Source organism: Lottia gigantea (genome assembly GCF_000327385.1).
Source record: "Lottia gigantea unplaced genomic scaffold LOTGIsca_25, whole genome shotgun sequence".
NCBI classification, from domain to species: Eukaryota; Metazoa; Mollusca; class Gastropoda; family Lottiidae; genus Lottia; species Lottia gigantea.
The window spans coordinates 1,065,237-1,077,764 of NW_008708752.1; the positions used below are offsets into that span (position 1 = coordinate 1,065,237).

General features: G+C 33.7%; 1 protein-coding gene across 1 annotated transcript; it reads left to right on the forward strand.

Moving 5' to 3' along the window:
- Positions 1 to 1,268: 1,268 nt before the first annotated feature.
- Positions 1,269 to 2,261, forward strand: LOTGIDRAFT_160490 (hypothetical protein; the record flags this gene model as incomplete). The annotated part of the gene is made up of 1 exon (XM_009055620.1): positions 1,269 to 2,261. The coding sequence occupies one exon, from the start codon at positions 1,269 to 1,271 to the stop codon at positions 2,259 to 2,261; it is 993 nt and encodes a 330-aa protein (XP_009053868.1).
- Between the last annotated feature and the right edge of the window lie 10,267 nt (positions 2,262 to 12,528).

Here is a 12,528-nt window from a genome sequence, read left to right on the forward strand (position 1 = left end):
GTATTTCCGGTTTATTTTGGTGCTTTTGATTTCCTTGCGACTAAAATGATGACTGTTTCCTATGAACACCTTATTTCACTTAGCGAATATGTGTGTCAACTTGACATCTCTTCAAGTTCACATTGACACAATGCTCATAATGTTTGTTTAGAATTATTCATCTAAACTACGCCCGCACCCGTGGTTGTTCAATGAAGTATGATGACACTACAGACTATAATTATATGATAATATTACGTGTAATCAAATTAATCGGAATAAAGCATTAATTAATAATATAACTGTCCTACAATATATTAAGACTATCAGTGACGTCAGCAGAAGTTTTGATCGGGAGGGTCAGTGCAATTTTTTCGAATCCACATTGGGGGCGAAGTTGAAAATTGACAATAAAAGGCTGAAATCCTGCATGCAATTTTCTTTCAATAGTACTACAATTTTAGTTTGGAGTCCCCACTGAACACTATGGATATTGAATAACGTCATTGTTCTATTAAACATTATAATGCCATGAATAGATAAATGGAAACAAACGTTTTGCGTCACAATGCATTGTTTTCGCAACACTAAACAAGTTAATGCTAAACAACAGAACTGACGTCGATTTTCCTGCAGTTATTAAAGAGAAATACAGGCTAATGTTTGTTTTTGTTCAAATCTTTGGTTCTGGTAAACTACTTTCATATTTAAATCCATTCCTAATAGGTTATCTAGACATTTTTATTTTAATCGGAGATACGCAAAGCTTGTATTTTGATTTTTCGTCCGACGTAATTGAAACGTGTGTCCAGACAAAACGTGGCCAGGTGATGCTTTTTCTGGAATTACAGTCAACGCAGACGTCGAAAAGGAAATCGAAATGATGCTTATGGAAGCTATAAGTGTGTCTAATTCACATTAAATTTGTGATTAAATTTTACTCCCTGAATAAAAAAAAAAAAAAATTTTACGTTCTCTTTAAGGATACATACCTCTTTCATTAGCTGTAACCAAGGTCTAAATAAATAGAAATTTTATTGTATGTAGCTCATCTAGACAAAACAAAAACTGTTGTTTTCACGTTGAGGAGAAGATAAAGTTTATTAAGGACCTTTATTGAATTTCTCCTTTCTTTTGTTGCAGACTTTGATTATAAAAGTTGAATAGGAACTGGATATTGGACGGCGGTTGTCACAAGACGGACGAATCGATAGTCTAGATCTACTGGTGTATATTCCTCAAGGTAAATCTAATCAATATTACCTGGTTGCCTCAGAACAATCACACTGATGGCTTTTAATAAAGCGTTACATGTTAAAAGGTTCAAACCGTTTCTCAATGTGAGTCTAGTCCATAGTAAAACTGGATACGCTATATTACGTGGTAGCAGCTTCTATGATCGGACCCTAAACGTATGTGTGAAACGTTACAACAAGAATGCGTGCGCTACTACCAGGAATATCGAACATCAGAAGCAACAAGTTATAAAAAGACGCAACACAATAATGAATCGAAGTGAAAAATTGGTGAACGCTTATAACTTGCCTCCACTTAAACCGTCAAGTGCGGATAGTGCAAAACACAACTCTTACAAGTTACAACGTGGTTCGCAGGAAATAGGCTCTGGAGATCGTCTCCATAGAGCACATTTGTTACAAGAACGGCACAAAAACCCCAACCAAGATCTGTCTAGCAATATGAAACTTGTTAATAGTGTAGAGTTCAATTCACTGACGGATATTCGAGGAACTATGTCATCACCAGCACCCAGGGAACATGTTGAAGAGACTTTGAGTCAGAGCACCGGTGCGTATTCAAAACCCAACAAGGAATCGTCTGGTTCTTTTCCCGCCATCATGGTTCAAAAATGTGATGCGAATACCCCCAAAACATCTCGTAAAAACCGATCTATATCTGATGATATGAGAACATTAAGTGCCAATAGTTTGTACGTACCGTCACCGTTAATATTGCGGAGGCGGGAAGGTAACTCCGTTACGGAATCAGACGATAATTTAAGCCGCTCGGAAGGAAGTCTGCACATGAACAATTTATCTGAAACACTAGGTAAAGAGAATCCGTCCATGCCATTTGGTGCCCCAGTCAGTGGTGAAAAGAAACGACCGGGAATCATATCCGCTGAGGAAGTCGCAATTGAAGAATTCAGAAAACATAGAGAAATGTATTCACCGTCCACTCCACGAAAACCGGTTCGTTTAATTGCTTTAAGTCAAGCCTCGAGGTCACAGTCGACTGGTGACGTTAATCCAAAGCGGAAGTGATATTTTGGCGATGTGAAACACTTTTAATCATATCATTTTGAATAAAGCGCAATCGGTTTCTTCATCTGAACTGTTAACTGTGACCTTGAATTACTAAGGTCAACAGGAATTCAAATGGTACTTCCGGTACCATGAAAATTGACAAATCCATTGATTAGTTTTCTAAATCGTGTGGAATTTTCGATGGACGCAGAGTCTGAAACCTTTGATGTTGAAAGTGAATATGATGACGAGGAATATAGAAATTTAAACTGACTTTATGTGAACAAAGGATTCTATAATGTACGTTATTTGCTAATTAAAATCTGTAAAAAATGCTTGTGTTGTTTAGGAAGGCAAATACGCATGCAAACCGGAAGTATCTTCACATTGTCAAGCTATTACGAACTTCGTCTTATACCTTGACTGCAATAGTCTTTATTCTTGTATCATGCAGCGATTTGATTGGATTGTATGCTAGCGAAAATAGCTTATCATGGCCCTCGACAGAAAGATTGTATATATCATATCTTATTATTTACGGATTTTCTAACGAGAGCTCATTTACAACCTTATGTGATGGTGGCTATTGCAACCAAGGTATAAGACGAAGTTCATAATAGCTTGACATTGTGAAGATGGTCTGGAAGCGTTCCCAGACGTTAAAGAACTAGAAAGTTATTGTTTCTTGGGGGCAGTGTGAACTATTCAAAACTGTATAAGCCAGAACTACATCTTTCGCACTCTATACACTTACCCTAACAAAGAAAAAAGTTTTGTTTTGAATCGTACTGGCATGTACCTTTGCTTTAAACAGCGGCTGAAGAAGCAACATCAAAATCATCAGTATGATTATCAAATTGATCCATCGCCATTTACCATGGTCAGTATTTTCACAGCCTATTTGTTCCCCATAAAAATAAATGGACGAGAATAATCTAATATTACGGTTTAAATTATCACATAAACAAACATGGAAAGTGGGTTGTAATGTCGGTTGTTATGTTATTTCCATAGCATTCACATCATTAATTTGATACTATAGCATAAATTGATGACAACAGAGTTGCTATAATAGAACTGAGTTTGCTGAGAACGTACGTTAATAATTTAAATACATAAATGGCATGGACTAATCAGAATGTCGATAGAGATAAAAGGGTTGACTTTCCCTGGAGAATTGGCTCATGGTAATTGGAAATGATCGGCCCTAATGTCTGTATTTCACGTTTTCAGAAGTGGGTTAAATGTTAAAGGTCATGGTTTGCCATTTTTGGGTTGTTTCGGTTCTTGAATATATGTCTTCATAACTACCAGAACTGCACAAAAATCGTATAATTCCTTCGAATATACTTTCATTTTTCATCTAATTTTTCTATATATGGCGGAGTATCAAAAAAAGACGAATCGTCATATTATCTTTCAAACGAGAATAATTCTGTACACATCAAATTTCGATTGTGAGCTGTGAATATTAGAATAAGGTACTTTTTCATCCCTTCGTGACTAACAACCACTAACCCTGTCCTTCCGATCATCATTATTGTAGGCCAAGGCCAAATGCAGTAGACATTCGTGTTTAGAATAATTTTACATAAATCATAACCAGTAAATAAAGTATTGATTATGGATGTAATCGATGAGAACAAAAGTTATTTGTAAGAAGAAAAGCGAAGGTTGTATTTTTGCTGGGAGGCTGATGTGGAGATACTGATTTATTACTAAAATTAATAATAACTTTACTGGTGTTAAAGGGATATAGTCATCTAATTGAGTGATGATTCTTTACCTGATAAGTAGTGCTAGTGATAACTGATCTTCAGATCTTCTGGTAGTTGATGCTAGTGATAACTCACCTTCTGGTAGTTGATGCTGGTAATGACTCTTCTTGTTGTAGTTGATGCTAGTGGTGATTCTTCTTCTGCTAGTGATGATACTTCATCTGGTAGTTGATGCTTGTGATGACTCACCCTCTGATGGTTGATGCTAGTGATGATACTTCACCTGCTATGGTAGTTGATGTTAGTGATGACTCATCTTCTTGTAGTTGGTGCTGTTGATGATTCAGCGTGTGGTACATGGTACTGGTGATGGTAGTTGATTCATGCCCTCTTCTGGTAGTTGCCGCTAATGATGATTCATCTTCTGGTAGTTGGTGCTAGTGATGACTCATTTTCTGGTAGTTGAGGCTAGTGGTGATTTATCTTCTGGTAGTTGGTGATAGTGATGATTCATCTTCTGGTAGTTGGTGATAGTGATGATCCATCTTCTGGTAGTTGGTGACAGGGATGATTCATCTTCTGGTTGTTGGTGCTAGTGATGAATTATTTTCTGGTAGTGGAGGCTAGTGGTGATTCATCTGCAGGTAGTTGATGACTTATTTTCTGGTAGTTGGTGATAGGGATGATTCATCTTCTGGTAGTTGGTGATAGTGATGATTCATCTTCTTGTAGTTGATGCTTGTGATGACTCGTCTTCTGTCAGTTTTGGTAGTTAGCACTGGCGATGAAATTAATCGAACGAGTCTTTTCTCAGTTTGATCCCTTTTTTGAAATTGTTACGCTGGAACTAGGTTTATCTGGAACACAAACTAACACATGGCTTTGGTCTAAACTTCGTGTTTAATAAGCATATTTCATCAGAATAGATGCTCGTTCTTCTGATACTGTCCTACAATATGTATCCGCATCTCACACTACTTTAATTATTGTTGTTGTGTTGAATGGAACAATAGCTAAATCATCCAGCCATGGAACTAAGTTGGATCGGAGCTGTACACAGAAATTCGATAAAAACAACTGTGATCAATTGTCTTAATAAGATGTTTTATTTAGTCTAATTAAATTTAAAGGAAGAGACGTAAAATAAATGATGATTTGTTTATTCAAACTGCCAAACTAGGTCCTACTTCCTAGTTAGACTAATGTCAACAGTCAATGCTTCTAGTGTGCAAAGAGGGAAATTTGATAGGATAGTGATATTAGACTATTCTTTATATTTCCAACTGTTAATGATATTTTCTTAAGACAAAACGTATTCCCCCCTCAAACCCACATGAGTTTTTAACCTGCCGAAGGTTGTCGATTGCCTGCATCAATGACTCAAAGCAAACCAAGTTTACCCAAAAGTTCCTATAGCTACAATCACAAACTTCAGTGGTACAATAAAGGTAAAATTTTAATTTATTTGTTACTTTCTATAAGACTACAGTCTGAAAACTCCACTTTTGTGAAATAACAGATAAACATGCTCTTTGATTTCTTAGTCACATAGAAATCTATGGCTTGGGATCTATCTGTCCGGATTATAAAACTGACTTTCTCGCGAATAGTAAACTATAGTAAACTATATTAAAGAGAGCACCAACAACTATATATAGTTTGAATATTCAGCATCCGCTGGAACCTGCCATCTACCAACAAACCAACTTCAGAGCATAAGAGCTGAGTCAAGAATGTGATCCCAACAATATATACTGCCAGGCCATGCACGGTAGACGTGAAATGAGTCTAATAGCCACAAGATTTGATATGAATGACAATGCCGGATATCAATTGAAACTGTAAGCATTTCCAGTTAAAAGCATGTCAAAATACATATCGAGAGTACCTTAACAAAATATTGTTTTTCTTTTTCGATTCTCTTTCTCTCTAATCAGGACATGTCAATGAACTACATTTGATAAAAAAAAATTGTCCATGCAAAATCTTAGTGGTACAACATAATTATTGATCAAGACGTTTGGACTGTTAAAATCTACACGTTATCTGTACTGTAATCTATAAATCTATAGAATCAAAGAAACTCCACACTCACACACACACACACACACAAACATCTTCAGTAAAAGTCAATCAACAGAAAATAGTATTTAAAGTAAAGATTAAAAGCACACTAAGAAGTGCTTCAACAATGTTTTCATTGATTCGTTTTATAAACCGATCTATAAGAAATCATTTCGACTTTCAATAGATCCCAGTCCACTATGAGATAAGGTCTTTGAACGGGGAAGTATCCAAAAGAAAATATTCTATCAATAATTGTGAACGGATTTTATACTTCTAGATTTGATGTTAAGGTTTATAAGTGTATATTTTGTAAGAGTTCAATGACTCTGCAGAGCTGCTCACATAGCTGTTTCAGTACGCAAATAGACAGTCAGCCGAGCAGAAGTATTTTGTATCGATTTCAAATTTCATTTTCGCGCCATTATTCCGAAATACAGATGGCTAACAAAACATTTTACCGCTGAAATCCGTCTGTCATAGCTTTGTTGATTTTAAAGGGAACTAGGCTACTTATGGTGGAGGGTCAAAATCAAGGAAAGCCAGAGAATACATCTGGGCTTAGCCCAAAAATGCACTGCCTAAATACCCGAATGCCAGTAGAAATATTAGAAGGGAATCGTGACTGCTCCTTGTACGAACACGTACCTCGTGTATTCACTTCTTCTATTTTCTACTGTATCGAAGACCTCGCACCGTACACCAGACCAGACACCATGTTCATTGGTCTTATTATTAGAACTACCTATCGAATACGTGTACGTATAGATTTTTTCTGATTGAGTAAGGACATACTTGAAATATCTGTACACGAGATAACAAAGTCTAGCCATTTTTATCTCTAAATGTACATAGACGTATATACACTTTCATAATTTCCTTTTAAAAATAAAAACCATTTCCATGAAAATCGATATATTGTTTTGTTGAAATTGTTTTAATCCGATACCTCTTTAATCTTGGTATTATCTTAAAGCTTCTGTATGATCTCAGGAAATTAGAAAATTGATAGCATGATTAAAATATTGTGTTACAAGACACATAGCGTAGGCTGGGTTTCTACAAGATAGACTTCGCTCATATTTATTTACATACCCAGATATATGTTTTGCTGCATTTTTTTTTATATATTATAAGAATTATTTTTTTGGTCCAAAATCCACAATACTAGGTAACAAATGAAACTGCCTTCAAAAGTCAAAATGGCGGACTGTTGATAGAATCATAATATTCAAATCAAAATTTATCCTAATAATAATATTTTGAAAAATTAGGGTACTTCCGGATCTGATACCGGTTACTGCTCGCTCATCATATCTCGTCCACAATAGAGATTGGAGTTTTAAGCTTGGGTCGTGTGCATTTCCCCACAGAAACATGTAAGTTCCGCTTTTCAGCAATTGAAAATGTGCATATAGTTGACAGACAGTTCATATAATTATATTAATTGGATCAACTCGGCTAAGACCCACATCGTTTAGATTGCAGTCGCTGACGCCTGAATATATGAAAAAAATTGGAAAATATTTTGTCTCACTGCTAGCAACTAATTGATACTAAGCTACTCTACCGATACTGTAGTCACACCGGAAGTTACTACAGGATAGTGTTTCGGACTAATATTTTAAAGCAGTCATGCATAATAAATAAACTATCAAGAGAAAAATAGTTTCTTTGTCTGAGTTGAAATCATTTCCAGCTAATTTCTTTGTAAAATATGCGATTAACCTTCCTAAATCCATTCCAAGAAATATTGACGCGTTTGCTCACGAAACCCTATTCATAATTCATACAGGATATGAGATTCTATGATTTAGGTTTGATCTTGAATAAATAGAAAGGTTGTCTATACCATATGGCACGGAATGCGTTTAACTAGCATCATATGTTCTAAGTATAGTAGATGTAGATATCGAACATCGAACTTCGTTATGGTACCACACAACACCGGATGCACCATACGCCATCGTGTCATTTCCTCTAGATCTATCCTTTTTTTAGAATTTAAGAAATCACAGACGCCATTTTTGTCAGCAACTCTATCTAAAAAGGCTGGCAAACGTAGGAATCTTCCATTCCAATCTGACCATAAAACAACTTAGGTATGAGTCTTCATTTTAGATTCACGGAGAGTTTCTAGGACTTGTGGCGCTTGATTTAATTAACTGGAAGTTCAATAAAACAATTTGAAAGAGGGTTTAGAATGTAGTCCATTTGTGAGGTCCACACAAAATTCAAAATAACAAAGAGAAAGGAATAGAATGAAAAATTTTCAATGTGACGTTATCCGGTTCCGTTCCGTTCGTTTGAAGCCAGAATTGAAACAGGCGGGATTTGTTATAACTAACCAATCGAGCTCCAGTCTCCAGGAATACTGGTAACTTTGGTTGACAACCAAACTACAACCATGAAAAGATGTATATACATGTATAGCGAATAGTGATCGATATGAACAGACTAATTTATAGATCTTTAAACGTGTTTTATTGTTAGGCAAATAGACCAGATAAACAATTCTTCAAATATAACTTCAATAAACCTACATAATACAACTTTTTAAATTTCATAATAGTTTTGGCTATGAGTTCTCTGTTCTCTAAATATCATTATCAATGATTCTAATTATACAAGAAACAGATAGAGCGATGCTAGTCGATGCACCATTTATTCTGTTATACCATGAATAGTGTTTTCTGTATAGAATTACCTGGATAGCGCTATCTGTAGTCGATACATTATTTATTCTGTTATACCATGAACAGTGTTTCCGTGTAGAATTACCTGGATAGAGCTATCCGTAGTCGACATATTCTTTATTTTGTTATACCATGAATAGTGTTTTCTGTATAGAATTACCTAGATAGAGCTATCTGTAGTCGATGCATTATTTGTTCTGTTATACCATGAACAGTGTTTTCGGTTTGAATTACCCGAATAGAGCTATCTGTAGTCGACATATTCTTTATTTTGTTATACCATGAATAGTGTTTTCTGTATAGAATTACCTAGATAGCGCTATCTGTAGTCGATGCATTATATATTCTGCTTTACCATGAACAGTGTTTTCGGTATAGAATTACCTAGATAGAGCTATCTGTAGTCGGAACATTTATTCTGTTATACCATGAACAGTGTTTCTGTGTAGAATTACCTGGATAACGCTATCTGTAGTCGATGCATTAATTATTCTGTTTTACCATGAACAGTGTTTTCGGTATAGAATTACCTGGATAGAGCTATCTGTAGTTGATACATTATTTATTTTGTTATACCGTGAACAGTGTTGCCTGTATAGAATTACCTGGATAGAGCTATCTGTAGTCGATACATTATTTATTCTGTTATACCATGAACAGTGTTTCTGTGTAGAATTACCTGGATAGCGCTATCTGAAGTCGATGCATTATTTATTCTGTTTTACCATGAACAGTGTTATCGGTATAGAATTACTTGGATAGAGCTATCTGTAGTCGATACATTATTTATTCTGTTATACCGTAAACAGTGTTGCCTGTATAGAATTACCTGGATAGAGCTATCTGTAGTCGATACAATATTTATTCTGTTATACCGTGAACAGTGTTGCCCGTATAGAATTACCTGGATAGAGCTATCTGTAGTCGATAGATTATTTATTCTGTTATACCATGAACAGTGTTTCTGTGTAGAATTACCTGGATAGCGCTATCTGTAGTCGATGCATTATTTATTCTGTTTTACCATGAACTATTTTGACAGATGTCGCTGGTTTATAGACAGAAAAACTGTAGGGGATTATCCGCATCTTCGAAGGTGTGGGTTTCTAAAACTCATTTATTTATGTTTCGGACTTTCTCTGTATAGTTGACAGTACATTTTATCTTCTTAATACAAAAAAAAAGTTGAAAACGCCGAACAACCCATCTTTGTCTCTCTGTCTCTTCTTTTACCACAATCTTCAACTCTCTTATACTTGTCTGTTTTTTGCAATCTTATTGAGACTTTTCTGAAAATTACCACTCCGTGCAGGCTAAAAAATGGTCTATCTAAACCCTGTTAATTGTTTGTATTGCATAAAAACATAATAATCAGAAAAGTTTTAACATGACATTATTATATGTAGTCTTTACTGAATATATAGATACAGTCTTGAGACACGATGATTGCGCAATTTTCTTTTTGCTGCGTAGGACGAGTAGGAAGTTTTGTAGAAAGATCACAAGTATTCAGTTGGGAATGTTTGTATCACTTTACCCTAAGTTAATCAATTTTAATGATACTGGTCTAGAAAAAGGAGAGAAGTTATTCATAGACAATATTACCAATTACTGAGAAATTCACAGTCATGTGTAATGAAATGCTAAGTTATTCCCAATTTAAAACTTGTCAATGTATGAATATTTATAACTTCTCTTTTTTAGTTTCTTAAATGAAACAATACGGCCTCTACATGTATCTTTGCAACATCAAACATCTCTGATAGCTTTTCTTAATATAACGTTCATTTACCATTCGATCCATTCTAAAAAACAGTCCATGTCAAACAATGTCAGGTAATATTGGTGTCAAAAAGTGTCACGACAGAGGATATATAAAGAAAAATGATTGATATAATCTCTGGAATAAACATTTCTGAACAAATAATTCCGTTAATTTTAAAACAACTTTTTTAAGAAGACTCGAATATTAAAGCAAATTCAACTGTCATCATTTTCGCATTTCATATCCAAATTGAAAAATGATCATTCAGATAGAGAAAATAGAAATTTATCAGGTGTTCAATTAGAGACTTATAGGTAAGTAAACCACTATCTCCCTTTAATGAAGATTAATATTTTACAGCAAATAACGACACCCAAATAACACCAATATGTAAGATAAAGATTAAGCTTATTAGTATAGCGCTCATTACTGCTCTGACATGAGCATATGGGACTTTACAAACCAGATATATCTACATTATATTCAATATCTATACACACATCCTCACACACAGTTGTTTTAGGTAAAGGTTCTTCTAAAAAGACGTGTTTTTAACTTTCTTCTAATAGAGTCAACAGATTTACAGGTTTTTAACGAGCAACAATTGGATGTATTATGTAATGCAATATTATCAAATTCAACCACAATGCAAAATACAACGTATAGAAGTCATTGTATTGATTGTGAAAAAGTCAGGTATCAATATCCATAACCCGTGTCAAATGAAGTTATCAACAAAGCTTTACCAAATCAATGAAATATCGCCAATAACATCTCTTTTATCGATTATTTCACACGTATTGCAAATAAACCTGAAATATTTTACATCATTGTAAATATTGTTTTTTACTCTAAATTGGCTATTACACGCTCAATGCTGCATTTTGAATGATACAAAAGTTAAAAGCATTTTTAGCATATAAAACACTGCATAAATCGATTGTCATTTGAAGACATGAGGAAATTAAAGTCAATATGGGGAGTCTAATAAGAAAAAAGTTAGTCAGTGATAAACATTATCAGATTAAAGATTGTATGTTCTTCTAGTTTATATTCCTTATAGGATGAAATATATCACATAAAGTAAATAACAAATACTTTGCTGCCATGTATATTGTAAAGTTTGATAAATAATGTAAATTGTAAAGTTTGATAAATAATGTAAATTGTAAGGTTTTATAGATAATGTAAATTGTAATGTTTGATAGCTAATGTAAATTGTAAGGTTTTATAGATAATGTAAATTGTAAAGTTTGATAGATAATCTAAATTGTAAAGTTTGATAGATAATGTAAATTGTAAGGTTTTATAGATAATGTAAATTGTAAGGATTTATAGATAATGTAAATTGTAAGGTTTGATAGATAATGTAAAATGTAAGGTTTGATAGATAATGTATATTGTGAGGTTTGATAGATAATGTAAATTGTAATGTTTGATAGATAATGTAAATTGTAAAATTTGATAGATAATGTAAATTTTAAAGTTTGATAGATAATGTAAATTGTAATGTTTGACAGCTAATGTAAATTGTAATGTTTGATAGCTAATGTAAATTGTAAAGTTTGATAGATAATGTAAATTGTAAAGTTTGATAGATAATGTAAATTGTAAAGTTTGATAGATAATGTAAATTGTAAGGTTTGATAGATAATGTAAATTGTAAAGTTTGATAGATAATGTAAATTGTAAGGTTTGAGAGATAATGTAAATTGTAAGGTTTGATAGATAATGTAAATTGTAAAGTTTGATAGATAATGTAAATTGTAAAGTTTGATAGATAATGTAAATTGTAAAGTTTGATAGATAATGTAAATTGTAAGGTTTGAGAGATAATGTAAATTGTAAGGTTTGATAGATAATGTAAATTGTAAGGTTTGATAGATACATGTAATGTAAATTGTAAGGTTTGATAGATAATTGTAATACAAATATTTGATTGTAAATTATGATGTTTTCTGGATAAAAATATCATTTACAATGGTAACTTTCCACATGAAATATTGTGCTGTATTCAAAGTATTTTATAAAGTTTCCAATCG